The sequence below is a fragment of the Podarcis tiliguerta genome (assembly GCF_965153285.1).
Source record: "Podarcis tiliguerta genome assembly, chromosome: 8".
NCBI lineage: Eukaryota > Metazoa > Chordata > Lepidosauria > Squamata > Lacertidae > Podarcis > Podarcis tiliguerta.
In genome coordinates, this window is record NC_139541.1 from 68,377,033 (window position 1) to 68,394,094 (window position 17,062).

General features: G+C 47.0%; 1 protein-coding gene across 1 annotated transcript; it reads right to left on the minus strand.

The window, feature by feature from the left end:
* Nucleotides 1-1,593: 1,593 nt before the first annotated feature.
* LOC310683485 (trypsin-like) lies at nt 1,594-9,893 on the minus strand (the record flags this gene model as incomplete). The annotated part of the gene is made up of 5 exons (XM_083453420.1): nt 1,594-1,746; nt 2,173-2,309; nt 4,956-5,209; nt 8,726-8,885; nt 9,854-9,893. The coding sequence occupies 5 exons, from the start codon at nt 9,891-9,893 to the stop codon at nt 1,594-1,596; spliced, it is 744 nt and encodes a 247-aa protein (XP_083309546.1).
* Between the last annotated feature and the right edge of the window lie 7,169 nt (nt 9,894-17,062).

Here is a 17,062-nt window from a genome sequence, read left to right on the forward strand (position 1 = left end):
GTGTGGTGGAGTCTCCTTCTTTGGAGGTCTTTAAGCAGAGGCTTGACAACCATATGTCAGGAGTGCTCTGATGGTGTTTCCTGCTTGGCAGGGGGTTGGACTCGATGGCCCTTGTGGTCTCTTCCAACTCTATGATTCTATGATTCTATGATTCTATTCAAAAGCTGGCTTTCTAAACAGTGTCCTGGGAACTTTGCTGTTTCTTTGCCAGAGATTCCACAATGAAGTCAGCGATGACAGACAAGCGTCTGCAACATTAACAATCTTTCCTTCACAGTAGAGCAAGGGTGGAGAAGTGTATGTTTTTTCCAGCCCAGGTCTGGATTCCCTCAAGGATCATGGGTCAGGGGCTTCATATTGGCAGTGGGTGAGATCAGAGCCAGCAATAGGTGGCACTACTGCCACTCACCACCCAAAGCTCCTCCAGAAGAGCTGTTTATTGAATATTCATTCTGATTTGCTTGCACAAAGCTTACACCCAGCCAGGGCTGGATTTACGTTTGATGAGGCCCTAAGCTACTGAAGGTAATGGGGCCCCTTATAGGTCTAGGTGTCCTTTGTCAACAACAAATGGTCGCTGTTTTTTGTGTTGAATATATGCTGTATGGTAATTTATGGACCTAATACTTATCTAAAGCATTTGCACATGTTGCCATGAAACCAGTCCATGCAGAATGTAGGCACCTTATATACAGAAACGAGCAAACCAGTGATATTTTAAGGAGCAGGCTAGCAGGCAGGGCCCATTACTTACATCATAGGAGCCTACACAACACAAAACACTGTTGCTGTATGTAGGTTTTATTTTATTTGTTTTTTATCTTATATTTTGGAAATGAACATCCAGGTTTTTCCCCTTTAAATTTTTTTTTGGGGGGGGCCAAGAACGTGGGGCCCTAATCTATAGCTTGTTTATCTTATACGTAAATCCGGCACTGCACACAGCTTAGATTATTTTATGCCTTTATTCAGCATTTCTTTGTGGGGGAGATTATACAAGAATGGGCATCCATCCTGATTTGTTTTCAAGATGATTATACACCTTCCTGTTCATCATTCATTCAACACACACCTTTCTGTACAATTTCTGTGTACTTTCCCAACTGAGAACAGACTGTTGTTTTTAAAAATTGATTTTTTTACACAATAGACACAGAGCACGTCAATTCACTTTAACTGCAAAACTGCAAAGCCTGCAAAGCTTCTCCATCACATCATGAATATTTTCACCTGGAACACAGCAAACCTCCCAGGACATCCTGTTACCTCCACACACTGCCCCATTCTCCTCTCTGCTGAATTCCACAGTGGCAATGCTGAGAATAAGAAGGAAGAAGAGGACAGGCAATGCCACCTCCTGGACTGGAAGTAAATAAAAGGGCAAGCAGATGGTAGCTGGCTGAGGGCAACCTGAGGTAAGTGATGTGGTGTCCCTCTCACCCTAATGAACCAGCCTCCACCAATTTATAGCAGGGGTGCCACTGGCACAACCAACTTCTGGAAGGACACAAAAGGCAAAGAGACAATACCCAAGACTTCTTTATTTTGCAACCTGAGGACGGGAGGGATACTAGGTTGTATTCCTCAGAGATGTTAAGCCAAAGCCATCGTCTCCCGCAGCCAATTAATGTAGTTGCAGACCTTGACAAAGACGCTGGGGCTTTCTATCTGAGAGCATTTTTCAAAGCCCCAGGATGTGATGCCTTGCAGTGTGTTATCACAGACGAGGGGTGAGCCAGGGTCTCCCTGTAGAGGCAATGAAGAAATGTTGTTATGGAGTAAAAAAATCCATCAATTCATGGTGCCGGTACTGGGATATAAAGCCTGGGACCTGCAGTGACTAAAGGGTGGCCTCACTTCTCATTTCAGGGGTGGAGGCCAGATCTTAATCTCCTCACCCATGTTCCTGGGAAATCCTGGGAACTGTAGTTTGTTAAGATTGCTGGAAACGGTTGGTTTTTGAGGGGGAAACTACAGTTTCCAGGATTCTTTGGCGGAAGCCATGTGTTTTAAAAGTATTTTTGTGTAAACAGCCCTAGGCTCCATGCTTCCTGTCATCAGCCATGTGCAAGTAAGTATCAAAGACTCTAGGAATAAATCAGGAGACACAAAAATTAGGGTGGTGGTGGTGTTTTATGGCTGGGAGAGGGTGGTAGGAATGGCCATGCTCACCTGGCAGGAATCTGATCCACCCATCTTGACAGTAGCACATAGCATGTGCCCCAAGTGGATAGCAGGATAGGCAGCCAAACATTCCTGGTCAGTCAGGGTGGTGATATTTCCGCAGTAGAGGATGTCTGGTGGGTACTCTAGTGGGGCAAGGGTAAGGGAGAGAGGAATGGGTGAAGTAGGTATTTAACATGCTGCAAGAAAAGCTCACTCTCTAATTATTTGCTGGATTCCCCACCCCTGCCAACACACTTTCGCCTTTTCTCATGGGGCTGATTCACACAGAGTTTGTGGCGGGTTCCTAGGTATAAGAAGGCATCGTTTTCCACTCCAAACCCATGCCTAGTCACATGCAGTGCTGTTTCCATTCCACTGCAATGCAGCTTCCAACAACAACAAAAATGTTATTCGTATCAGTATTCACTGCAGCAGAATTTCATCGAATAAACTACACAGGTGCGAATCCAACTAAGTTTCACTCAGAGTAGACCCCTTGAAATCAATGGTCCTTCATTATATCCCTTAAATTCAGTGGGTCTCCTCTGAGCAGGACTAGCATTGGAGACAATCCATAATTAATCATGTATTTATCACGGTATTCCACACCATTCATTTCAATGCAAAGGAAACACAATGCAAATGTAAGGGGGAAGTAATCAACTGTGTGTCATTTGTGGACTGAAAACAACTACAGCAGCAAATACAGTGGTGCCTCGCAAGACGAAAAGAATCCGTTCCGCGAGTCTCTTCATCTTGCGGTTTTTTTCGTCTTGCGAAGCAAGCCCATTAGCAGCTTAGCGGATTAGCGCTATTAGCAGCTTAGCGGGCTTAGCGGATCAGCTGATAAGCGGCTTAGTGGATCAGCTGATAAGCGGCTTAGCGGATCAGCTGTTAAGCGGCTTAGCGGCTTGGGGAAAAGGGGGGGGAGGAAAAAAACCCCGCAGAAACTCGCAAGACATTTTTGTCTTGCGAAGCAAGCCCATAGCAAATTCATTTTGTGAAGCACCTCCAAAACGGAAAACCCTTTCGTCTAGCGGGTTTTCCGTCTTGCGAGGCATTCGTCTTGCGGGGCACCACTGTACCGATTATATTTGCTGAGTTTTGGGCTGAATGTGGGATGACTCAGCAAACATTGGCTATTTCTGCTCCCATTTCCATTTGAATCCTCTGACATCTGTAGACCTCAAGCTAAATGCCTTCAGTCACTGTCACTACTGCCCATTTTCATGACCTTCTGCTCCCAATGTCAGATTCCTGCACTCTCTTTCTCAGCCAGCTAGGGAGTGTTAGGACATTGATCCTCACAGAAAACCTAACCTATAACTGCTGTTTATAGATGCTTAATGGATTTTGGCAAAGTAGAAGTTGAGGAACTTAGAGAAGTGAGGAACAGGGAATTATAAGACATTATACAGCCTAAACAATGGGAAATTGCTATAGGATCTGTACGAAACATTTCCTTGGACCTGAAATTTGAGATTGATGCGGCAAGTATGAATATTTCAAGTATAAGAGGGCACTGTTTAATGTAGGAGGTGTAAAGCTGGGAATGTCTATTTGATGCATATGGAGTGGGTTTGTACAGCGATATATATTCCTTTTGGTCTGAAGTTGTTAGTCACATCAATTTAGTATTGGCAAAATCCTTGAAATTTGCGGGTGTTCATGTACTTTCAAACTGTATCCCTGTAGTATGGGGATTAATAGTAGTAAAACAAGTGGGGTTTTCGTGAGCCCTTATGATGACTAATAAACTTATATTTGAAACCTGGAATAATACATACCCACTGTCTATTGCACAACGGTCTGAGCACCCTCACTGTCCTGGCTGCATGTGACCATATTGCATACAGGCATCAGCAGTGCTATTTTTCTAGAAACTTTTCTAGAGGAACTCACCATGAACGTCTCCCTCTTTCTCTTATAATCGCAATGACACACACCTGCGAGGTGCCAGAACTCACTTGAGAGGTTCCGGAACCCACCCGAGAGGTGCCAAAACCGAGTTTCGGCAAGTTCCCCCTGAAAAAAAGCCCTGGGCATCAGTGATGTGTGGCTACCTATCAGGACATCACCTATCAGGACATCTGGAGGGCTTATATTAAATTATATGTTTAATTTAAGATACCTATACTGATGCTCACTGTGTCCACAATGTGAACTGATCATGGTCTAGTATTATTTGTATATTAATCATCATCGTCGTCGTCATCATCATCTCTTTCTTCTTCAATTTTATTTGACTTTTTCTCTTTTTCTGTTCCTTCTTAAGTTTTCAAATAAAAAAATGAATAAGAAGGATGTTAATTCTGCCAAATAGTGCATCAGGAAAATGGTGATCAGTGGAACTTGGAAGATAAGAAAGTGCAGTGATAGAGGCTTCTCCCACTTCATCAGCAATGGGAATTCAACCCCACCACAATTTTAGTACACATTTTTTCCTAATGAGCACATTTTGTATGCAATTTTGCCAAATGTACACATTTTTACAAAATAAACTCCCATTATGCAATGCATTTTTGTGTGCTATTTCCCCTAATATCTGCATTTTCATGCAGACTTTCTCCTAATATACACATTTTTGCACCCATTTACTTTGCTGAAGAACCGTATTGCAAAATTCAGAGAATTGCAAATTTCGAAAAATGGCGGTGTTTTGGTTTGTGTGCTGTTTCAGAAAATCTGAATCAGGTAGGTCCGCCCTTAAAAGCAAATTGAGTCAGAGTTCTCCCCCATCCCTGTTCACACCCTAGGTTCCTTCCAGCTCCCCACCCCCACCCCACTACCTTTCTTCAGAATGGGGGTGCCCCATCCAGCGACGACACAGTAGCTGCCAGGATCAACACAGCTGCTGGGCAAGGCAAGTGGCCGGACGCTGTCAGTCAGCCTGATGGGGGTCAGGAGTTTGACCAACATGATGTCGTTATCCTTGTTGAAGCTGTTGTAAAAGGGGTGGCGGATTGCATTGATTCCGATCTTCAGCTGCTCTGTCCCTTCAAAGCTCAGCAGGCTGTTTTCTCCAAGAGCCACATAGAAGAAACTGTGGTACAAGGAGCAGGTGTAAAGGACAAAGAGGCACCCAAAGGCATTGGAGCAGGTGTGGCCCTCCAGCTCTCTCTCTCCCTGGCCCTTGACCACACCCTCTCTCCAGCCACGCCCATCTTCCCAGGCCACTCCCCCTCACCAGTCCTGTTTTGTACCCTCTTGAGTGCTTTGGCATGGCTAGAATGTGTCCTGGATGCTGATAATGCTTTTGGCTTGCCTGGATGAAGCACAGTTTGTCTTCAGTGTCAGTATATATAAAAACTCAATTTCTCTAACCACTTTTGCCTCTTGTCTCACCAGGTCCAGCAAATACCCCTGCACTGCTTGAGGCGAAACAGGAAGTGCTGCCCTGCTGCTGCCACTGCTGCCGCCACCACCAAAGTACCATGCCTGCTCCTGCTTCCACCTTCACTGTACATTCTGCCACCTCCACCATTAGCAGAGAAGCATCACAGGCACCGGTGCCAATTTCGGGCGAGATTCCAGGGATTTCAGGGAGAGATCTCGGACAAAATCACACGAGAGACCTTGCACACCCCACAATATATTGGGCGATTTCGGCCAAGATCTCACCAGAGATTGCCACAATCTCTTCTAAAATCAGTGCTGATTCCAGCACTTCTCCACTGCTGGTGGAGGTGGTGGCAGCCTCACCCCACTGAATGACTGTGCTGCTCCTGGCTCTCACCCACCACTGACATGTGGCCCTCGGATGATTGCCCAGAAAGGAATGTGGCGCTCAGGCTGAAAATTACTCCCCATCCTTGTTTTAGAGCACAAGGCTGCCCTCGCCAGGTTCAGATATATCTATTCCTTTCCCCAGGATTAAAGTCTGCCTCTAAACACGCCACGAATTGGTCTGATCCCCTTCTAAGGTCATCTAAGTGGCCACTCTGGATTTCGCCTTTGGCAGCCTTCTCCAAGCTGGTGCCCTCCATATGTTGTTGGGCTACAACTTCCATCAACCCCAGATAGGGATGTCAGAGGATTCTGATGAAAACGGAAATAGGAGGGGAAATTGCCAATATTCATTTTTGCTGTTGCTTTGAGCCTACAAACAATTATTTAATTGATTACAAACACCCCACTTTCCATTTGCAATGCACCTCATTGGTGCATAATACAATGGCAATGCAATTTTCGTAATAAATTACACAAGTCACGTAGTTTTGCCACCGTGGACAGCAAGCTGAATAACAGACAAACTGCCTTAAACAGAAACAGGACTAATATAGGGAAGAATGAACAATTATGCCTTTTTACATCCATAGCCCCAATCAGCATGGCTAATGGTCAGGGGTTGGTGGGAGTTGTACTCCAGGAACATCTGGAGAGCACAACTTTGGGGGAAAGCTGACATGGGAAGAACGTGGCTGTTTGCCATTGGAAAATTGTGTAAGAGCTAAGTTGAGCCAGAGGACAGTGAGCTGGAATCTCCCAAGTCGTTTGTGATTAATGACAAGTCAAGGCAAACAACTTCTTGGCACGCCAATAAAAATTTTCCCCAAAGGGCTTCATGGCACTTCAAAGGGCATTCTGAAGCAGGGTGGCCAAATTTTCTCCCCATCCTGCTCCTGCACACCTTTGAACAGCAGCCTGACATAAAGGCATTGAGCAGGAGAAGCCTTTTTGTAGCATAGTGATGCACAAGGGGAGGGCCAGAGCTCAATGGAAGAGCATTGGCTTCGCATGCAGATGGTACCAGGTTCAATCCACAGCATCTCCAGGTAGGGATGGGAGAAATTTGCTGCTGGAACCCTGGAGAGCTGCTGCCAGTTGGTGTAGACAATAGTGAACTAGGTGGGCCAACGGTGTGACTCTTTACTGGGCATCCCAAGACTGGCTCAATGCCTGGGGTATTCAGGGGGAAACAAGGTTCTATCAAGAGCAGCCACCAATGCAAACCCACTGAAGACACCTCACCTCTGAAAGGCACACATGGGGATCCCCAAGAGTGTCATTTACTCTCCAGGGTGAGCTCTTCTCAAAAAAGCTCAACAACTTTGGCTGGGTCAAAAGCCCTGGATCTAACCTTTGTAGACTTGGTTGCATTCCAGCCACACAAAAGCTAGATGCACTCCTCTCCCCATCCTGCATCCAGACAAGCAAGAGGCAACATCACAGTTCAGGGACACATTCCAGCCAGGCAAAGGCATGCAAGGAGGGTGTGGAGCAGGGCTGGTGAGGGGTGTGTCCTTGGCAGAGGGGGTGTGGCCTAGGGAGATGCCCAAGAGCTGGGCAGAGAGGTCTGAAGAACTGCATTTGGCCCCCATAACTGAGGTCCTCCCCCCTCAATATCTACCCTTCCCTCTCTCAGTTAGGGCAGTTCTGAATCTCTGAATAGCAGAATTTCTCGGGCTCTCCTTAATTCTCAAGACCAGGACCTGCCAAGCTCCCCTTCTTTACTGACGGCCCCATCTGCACTATACATTTGAAGCTCAGTGATACAGCTTGAAACAAGCATTGCTTCCCCCAAAAGAATCCTGGGAAGCCTCGTTCCTTGATGGTGCTGAGAGCTGGTAAAGGTAAAGGGACCCCTGACCATTAGGTCCAGTCGTGACCGACTCTGGGGTTGCGGCGCTCATCTTGCTTTATTGGCCGAGGGAGCCAGCGTACAGCTTCCGGGTCATGTGGCTAGCATGGCTAAGCTGCTTCTGGCGAACCAGAGCAGAGCACAGAAACGCCGTTTACCTTCCCGCCGGAGCGGTACCTATTTATCTACTTGCACTTTGATGTGCGTTCGAACTGCTAGGTGGGCAGGAGCAGGGACCGGGCAATGGGAGCTCACCCTGTTGCAGGGATTCGAACCGCTGACTTTCTGATCGGCAAGTCCTAGGCTTTGTGGTTTAACCCACAGTGCCACCCGCGTAGGAGGCCCCTATTCCCCCGAGAGAGCTGCAATTCTCAGAGTGGGTGAACAGTTCCCCAGTTTCTTTGGAGGGAGCTATGACCAGGGCTGTCCACCCCATGATGCTCAGTGAGGCAGCTGCCTCAGGCAGCAGGCTCGGGACAGTTGAGAAGGATGGCAGATCCGGGCCCACAAGGACGATGGTGCTCACTGCCTCCTGTGCTTGTCACCTGCTGCCACTGACTCTTCCTCATTCTCCACCACTAGTGACGACTCACCCATCCCTGCCTCTTCTTCCACCACTGCCCATCCCGCAACTGGCCTCCTTTTCGGCCCTCTTTTTTCTCCCTTGCCACCTTCAGCATACTGGGGCTTCCTTGGGCCACCTCAGGTGGCGGAGGCAGTGGCGGCAGAGTGGAGGAGTCATTGTCATTAGTGGCAGTGGCAGGGGAACATGGCGGTGGTGGTGGCGGTGGTGGGGGAGGCTGTTTTCTGTTTTGCTTCAGGCAGCAAAACATCCTGGTTCAGCCCTGGCTATGATGGTGCAAAGTGGTAAGATGCAGCTTTGACTGTATAGCACAGACAGAGCCATAGTTCCACAATAACAGGCCTCCAGCTTGTCCTTCGCAACAAATGCAGCCCCTGCCTCCCAGTCACACCTACCGATTTGTGAAGCACTGAGCAGCGGTGACCAGCCACTGGCTGTTAATCAGAGTCCCTGTGCAGTGGAACTTCCAGCCATCAAACAGTGCTGCTGTCCAGGGCTGAGAGTTTTTGTTGCAGTGGAAACCCCTGAGCAATCCTGGTCCATTCTGTGCAGCCACTATAATAATAAAAAAATGGACAGGGATATCACAGCAAAGGGTTGGGAACGGAGGAAAGCAAATAATGTTCTTCTAGCTCTGCTGCAGCAAGGCATGGTCACATCTACACACCCACCCACCCTCCCAGCTGAGCGGAGAATACGGATGAGGGCAAACACAACACTGCTCCACCAACCTCAGCCAGCCCTGCCTGCCTGTCTTCTTATTTGTGCTAGATCCAGGGGCTAGCACTGCCTGGCTTGCCTCCCTCGCCCCCTGCGTTTCAGTGTTGCCCTGTATAACTCAGCCAGGGGAGGATAGAGTCAAAACTAGAATTAGTTGGCTCTGTTTGTCATTGGCTCTGGCACCACCTGCTGTTGGTCTTCCTGCCTTCTGCCCCACCAGTCCCAAAGGGCACCAGCCACCAGCGATACTGATAAAAAATGGTTCTCATTTGTCCAGGTCGGCACCAGTGGCTTGGCATTGTTGGGCATTTGCTAAGAGCAACTCGCCGGGAAGAGAGCAGGCATTGCCCATCTTTAGAGGCCCCTAGGCCCTGTTGCTTAAGAACACAGGAAGCTGCCTTATGCTTGGGAATGAATCTGGGACCTTCTGCATGCAAAGGAGACATTCTGGTGTTGAGCTATGGCTCATTCCCATTGGCCTGTCTAGCTCAGTACCATCTCTACACTAACTGACAGCCATTCTCCAAGATTTCCAACCAGGTTCTCTCCCAACACTACCTGAAGATGCCGGGGATTGAACTTTGGACCTTTTGATTGCAAACCCAATGCTCTACCATTAAGGTACAGCCAGTCTCCTCTTTGCTCCCCCTTCCAGTTCACCTGCCCTCTCTGAATGCACAAGCCGAGAAGCATATATTGCCTATCTTGAATTCCTTTTGGAAGTAAGGCTGTATATAGTTTTCAAAAATAAATAAAAAAGCATATCTGCTCTTCAAGTCTGACTCCCATATGCATGATCTCACCTGCTGCGACCAGAAGTACAGCCATTGCTAGAAGCTCCATGCCTATCATCAGAACAGGCAGCAAGAGTAGGCTGTTGGGTCAACAGACGCTGGAAATTTTCTGAAGGATTGAAGGAGAACTGTCATTGCCAGCTTGGGAACAAGGCTGTACAAAAGGGGTGGCCAATGTAGTGCCCTCTAGATGCCCTCCTCCTCCTGACCTCTGGTCATCCATTTTTGCTGCTACACATCAGGTCAGGGAGGGTTGAGGTCAGCACGGTTCAAAGGCACCAGTGGGAATGCCAAATTAGCCCAACTGGTGTATTTTCACTGTGATGAACTCACCAGTGCCTTGCATTAAGCGACAAAACATAATATACATAAGCAAACAAAATAAATAAATAAATAGTCCAGTAACACCTTAGAGACCAACTAAGTTTGTTCTGAGTATAAGCTTTTGTGTGTATGCACACTTCTTCAGATACACTGAAACAGAAGTCACCAGACCCTTATATATAGTGGGAGGGTGGGGTAGGGTTTTTCTCAAAAGGGTAGTGGGAGATGGGTGATTGACTCAATGGGTATAGTAAACCTGTTGACGACTGTTAACAACTGCAATTAGTCCAACAGGAAAAATCAAGGGATAGTATGCAGATGACCAAAAATAGCTTTAGCATGTGTACTGAGACAAGAATCCAATATCTCTATTCAGACCAGGTCTCTCCATAGTTTTCAGTTTAGTAATAAGTTGTAATCACTGGAGGAGACTCTTGAGAGTCCCATGGACTGCAAGAAGATCAAACCTCTCCATTCTGAAGGAAATCAGCCCTGAGTGCTCACTGGAAGGACAGATCCTGAAGCTGAGACTCCAATACTTTGGCCACCTCCTGAGAAGAGAAGACTCCCTGGAAAAGACCCTGATGTTGGGAAAGATGGAGGGCACAAGGAGAAGGGGACGACAGAGGACGAGATGGTTGGACAGTGTTCTCGAAGCTACAAACATGAGTCTGACCAAACTGCGGGAAGTAGTGGAAGATAGGAGTGCCTGGCGTGCTCTGGTCCATGGGGTCACGAAGAGTCAGACACGACTAAACGACTAAACAACAATAAGTTGTAATTCAGCAACTTCTCTTTCAAGTCTATTTCTGAAATTCTTTTGTAATAAGACAGCTGCTTTGAGATCCTGTATTGAATGTCTTGAATGTCATAAGCAGTCCTTCATATATTGTTATCCATTCAACGGTACACACACACAACGAATAGCACTCCTCCTGTTTCCAATGTTCGGGTTGTGGGTGCCATTTTTTAATGTACCCTGGTTGTGGGGAATCTTTGACCCTCCAGATGTTGCTGAACTATAACTCCCATCAGCCCCAACGAGCATGACCAGTGCCCACCTACCCACACCCACCACGCACAGAAGAAGAGATTAGTAGGTTGGGGGGGGGACACCTCCAGTTTTTGCAGAAGTACAACGAAAAAACTTTAGGAGGAAGAAATCTAAGAGGGTAGACACTAGGACTGAGCATGCTCAGTGGGCACAGGCTGCTGACTAACAGTTGGGGAGGGGGAACGGAATGGAGTGGCCGGAAAAGGAGAATGGAAGGAGAGAAACATAGCTTGATAAGGTTCACCCATCCCCTCGCTCTCTCGTCACCTCACTCCTGCCTAAGAACCAAGAGGTTTGAAGGCTTCCCTCAGGCAAATGCACAACATTTGTTATGGGCCCCCACGAACTTCAAAAGGTGGTATTCAACTAGGTTTTGCTCGGAATAGTTCCATTACTGAAATTAAGGGACCTAGCTTCATTCATTTCAATGGGTCTACACTTAGCAAAACTTAGCTGAATACCACACCCATAATCATGATCACCCAGCCATGATCCAGCATGCCACTCAAAAGGCCCACCACCACCCTGAAACAGCAGCTCAAAGAAGATGTAAACCCGTCAAGTCACCTGAGGTCCCAATTTGGGATTTTGCTTTGAGGGAGGCTGTGATGGTCAGAAGCAGAATCCACAGGTAACAGGTGATGGGGAGAGAGGTTCTCTTGGGCTGATCTCATGCAATGGGTTAGAGAAGCAACCATTCAGAGCAGAGCTTCACTTTCCTCCCCGCCCCTTCCACTGCCCAATGCCCATTGCACTGTTTGGAAGCCCAACTTGTCCCTCCTTCCATAACTACACACTCCTTAGATTTTTAACTAGCTGTGCAGGTCAAGGGCATCAAGCAACTGGCGGAACCTCTGAGATACCTCCCCCTCCATCATTAAAACTCTTGTGCTCGTTTCGAAAATTCTGCACAGTGACTCATTTTTATTTGGGGTGTCGCTGCTGCTTGGCCAAACTCACAAAGTGGGATTACGCCACTGATCTCATGCTGCAAACATGCACCGGTTGAGGAAACGCAGCAGCTGATTTGCTTCTTCCTCACGTCGAGCACAACCAATAATTGCCAAGCGCGTTGGGAAGAACCAGGGACTAGGGATGGAGCGGCAGGCATCATCCCACAACGAAAATTAAGGTTGGAAGCTTCCATTCCTGGTCTCCTCAAACTGCACGGCAGTTAAATGCAGAAGAGCGAGTCTGGCTATTTTATCGTCCGATCAGGTGGCAAATCTGACCAATGGCGTTCCAAGTGATGGAGAACAACGAAGCAGATTGAAGATGGGATTCACATGGACATGTCCAGTAGGGCTGCACCAAGCGTTGTGTGCATGAATCAGGGGTAGGAGACCTCAGGTTCAATGGGAGTCAAACGTGGCCCTCCCAAACTGCACCCCCCCCAGAACACACCTTCCACCGACTTTGCTCATTTACCAAAGCAGAATGCAACCTGGAACTGCAATAATCACTCATGCTTGCCTGGATGAAGGGTAGAGAGGGATGCGCATGTGTAGAAAGGAACATACTGAACTTTGGTAAAATTTAAATCCATTGCTCCATGCCCACTTTTGCCTCTGACCCTGCCTGCTACTGGAATGTGGCCCCTGGGAGATTCCCCAGAGGGAATTGGTGGACCTCAGGCTGAAAAATGCCCCCTACCCCTTGTATAAATAATCAGTGCCAGGGTTGTGGAGGGCAAACAGGTCTGTGAGCAGTGGCAACAGAAATGCTCTGCATCAGCCCCAGGCAGCTGGGATTTGCCCTTCTGAATTTCCCCGTGCTATTCAGGAGACATTGAGGGTAACTAAATTGGCAACTCTCAGACTCAGCCGCTTATTTAAAGGAGTGCAGGTGTAAACAGAGGGCTCTGCTTGGCTCTTGCTGCACTGCCCAAGCCTGCTGGTGCCAGGATTCAAATAATTACTATGTTCGTGGCATTTTACAGAGGCAAAGAAAGACGAGGTCCCTGCCTTGAGGATCTTACAATCTAAACCACATTATTTATTTAAATAAATTCCAACAGTGGGCGTGAGGCTACAGAGCGTGAGGAAGGAAGGGAGTGGCAAAAGGATGGAGGATTGTTTGCATCAATGTGCTTAATAATGGTTTAATTTCTCTTTGCGTTCTAATACAGTCTGCTTATTTGTTTTAAAAAGGCTGGCAAGCAGGTATGGGCAATGCAATCAGGTATGTGCAACTTGGCCCTCAGAGATTACCAAACATGTAGGATGGGGTCAGTCACATGGCATCATGTGACATCACATAGCCCTGACATTCCATCATAAATTTGCGCAGTGCACACTCTAAGGTTCCCAGTGGTTCCTTTGCCTCTGTGGCTTCACTAGACACACCGTTGACATCAGATGGCACCAGGTGAGTGACAGGTGGGTGTGGCGGGGTAAATGGTCTTGTGGTCCTCATTTGTCCTGTGGGCCAGAGGTTCCCCATGCCCATTATAGGGAAAGATCAGAAGATCTTGTTACATTTTAATATCTTGAGTACTATCAATGGCCAGGTGATGAATAGCCAGGGATTTAATGAACATTTAATGTTCATTTAATGAACTGATGTTAATGTTGGAAAGAAGCACACACTCTCCTGCAGAGAGTTGCGAGCTGAGAGTTGACTGAAGAGGAAGCTCTTTGAGATCCCAGGAATCTGATCCAGCTTAGGGACTCAACTATACTGCTGCAAATAAAATGTTTTAAGTGTGTTGTAAGGGTGCAGTATACAAATGTGACACTAGATGGTGAAAGAGAGCTATGGCAAATTCAATATATTTTTCAAAACGGTGTGTTTTATAAAGCATTTTCACAGCGTTTTTTTATATATGTGTAGATTCCACCTAGGGTTTAACCACAGAGCCTAGGACTTGCCGATCAGAAGGTCGGCGGTTCAAATCCCCGTAACAGGGTGAGCTCCTATTGCTCGGTCCCTGCTCCTGCCAACCTAGCAGTTCAAAAGCATGTCAAAGTACAAGTAGATAAATAAGTACCGCTCCGGCGGGAAGGTAAACGGCGTTTCCGTGTGCTGCTCTGGTTCACCAGAAGCGGCTTAGTCATGCTGGCCACATGACCCAGAAGCTGTACGTCGGCTCCCTCGGCCAATAAAGCAAGATGAGCGCCGCAATCCCAGAGTCGGTCACGACTGGACCTAATGGTCAGGGGTCCCTTTACCTTTACCTAGATTCCACCTAGGAGTGTTTGCTGCTAGTGCTAGTTGGGGCTAATGGGAACTGGAGCACACCAGGTCTGCGAAGGCTGATCTTAATGTGATAAATAATTGTGGGACTCATCCACTTTGGATTCGCCCTGAAGCTTGTGTAAACTCATGGTTTGGGTGCTAAAGTACTTGGTGTTGGGACACTGTGTGACAGTTTCTTTATGCATGGAACAATTGTCCCAGTCACTCCCTTCTCCTTCTTGTGAGGAGAGGAGTGGTTGGTCACCCACGGCTATGGGTGATCTCACACTTCCAGGTTGTCATTCAGGGTGTTCCAACCCGGGGCATTGTTTCAGGGGATCATTAATGCATGTTTTATGATTTACTGTGCTGTAGAAGAAGCACAATGACAAGATATTGTTGAACGCCTCCCCAACCTCTGAGCAGTGCAAGATTCCAGGGCCCACAGGGCCAGGGAGGAAACAGTTCTGAGCACAAAAGTGTTGGTGTTGATCTTTAAAGCCCTAAATGGCCTCGGCCCTGGATACCTGAAGGAGTGTCTTCACTCCCATCATTCAACCAGGACACTGAGGTCCAGCTCCGAGGGCCTTCTGGCAGTTTCCTCACTGCAGGAAGTGATGTTTCAGAGAACCAGGCAGAGGGCCTTCTTGATAGGAGCGCCCGCCCTGTGGAAGGCCTTCTCATCACATGTCAAGCAGAAAACTATTTATACGACTTTCCATAGACATCTGAAGGCAGCCTGTATCAGGAAGCTTTTAACGTCTGGTGCATCCTGTGTTTTTTATATTCTGTTGGAAGCTGCCCAGAGTGGTGGGGGCAATCCAATCAGATGGATGGGATACAAGTAAATAATAATAATAATAATAATAATAATAATAATAATAATAATAATAGGTTCCAAAACACACAGGAGCCTCCATAAGTACAGACTTCCCCTGCTGCACACGGTTGACCTTGAAAATGTGGAGAGTGCTGAGGACAGGGGGTGCGTGCTCCCCCTTTCTTGTCTGCTTATTTAAGTTAGGGGTGGGACACCTCAGACCTGGGGGCCACATGCCACCCCTTGAGCCTCTTTATCTGGCCCTCAGACCACCCTTCAGGCCCCTTCTCCTCAGGCCACTGGCTCTGCTTCCCACCCTGAGTGTTCTTGCCTGACTGGAATATGTCCTTGAACTCTGATAATGCCTCTTGCTTGTCTGGATGGCTGATAGAGAGTGGTTTTTGAGCATGTAGAAACTAGACTACAGTGGTGCCTTGCAGGACGAAATTAATTCGTTCCGCGAGTCTCTTCGTCTAGCGTTTTTTTCGTCTTGCGAAGCAACCCTATTAGCGGCTTAGCGGATTAGCGCTATTAGCGGCTATTAAAGGCTTAAGGGATTAGCGGATTAGCTGCTAAAAGGCTATTAGCGGCTTAGCGGATTAGAAAAAGGGGGTGAGGAGCGGGGGGAAAATTCCAGACTCGCAAGACATTTTCGTCTTGCGAAGCAAGCCCACAGGGAAATTCGTCCTGCGAAATGCATTGAAAAACGGAAAACCCTTTCGTCTAGCGGGTTTTCCGTCTTGCGAGGCATTCGTCTTGCGGGGCACCACTGTACTATACAAAGGCAACATTTACATTCATTAATCTACTTGCTTTTGATCAAATAGAGGTGGAAGTTTTGGCATAGATTGATCAAAAGAGCCAGTGTGGTGCAGTGGTTAAGAGCAGTGGACTCATAATCTGGTGCACTGGGTTTGCGTCTCTGCTCCTCCACATGCAGCTGCTGGGTGACCTTGGGCCAGTCACACTTCTTTGAAGTCTCTCAGCCCCACTCACCTCACAGAGTGTTTGTTGTGGGGGAGGAAGGGAAAGGAGAATGTTAGCTGCTTTGAGACTCCTTCGGGTAGTGATAAAGCGGGATATCAAATCCAAATCCAAAAGTCTTCCTGTTGTGAAAAATGAGATGCACTGGATTTCAGGCAATAAGAGTCACATCAGTGAGAGCTGCTATTGTGAGAGAGTTGGAGTCAAACTAGACCCAAAGCCTAGCAATTGTGTGAATGGGTTTTTTAAAGTAAATTGCTGGTGGGGGTAAAGGTTCAAACCTGGTATGAATGAATCTGCCAGTTATGTGTGTCAAACCTGGTATGAATGAATCTGCCAGTTATGTGTGTCTGCATTTCTTATCTTTCCCATCTTAAATTCAGTTTTCCACATTTCTGCAGCAATTTGTGATTTATTTTTAAAACACATGAAAATTCTTCAGCATTTTAGTGTGAAATTCTCCTAAGAAACACAATTTCCCAGACAGTTTTGACTTGAATTAGGACTGTCATACGTCTGGAATTTCCCAGAGATAACCGGGATCTGCCCATTGAAAATAGCGTCTGGGTAGAATTTCCAGTCACGGGTGTTGATTTTTTTTGGCAATTTTCCCTTTAAAAATAGGTTAAAAACTTCAATCCCCCACCCCCGAGATTTTGCAAAAATAGTTCAACAGCTTTGGCAAAAAAAAAAAAAGGTGTCTGGATTGAAATATGGCAACCCTACTAGAATACACATTTTTTCAAACAATTTCCCCTTACACGATGCATTTCTATGTGTTATTTTCACTAATATATGCATTTACACATATGTACACTTTACACTAGTATATGTGTTTTTATACTGGAGAAATGCATTG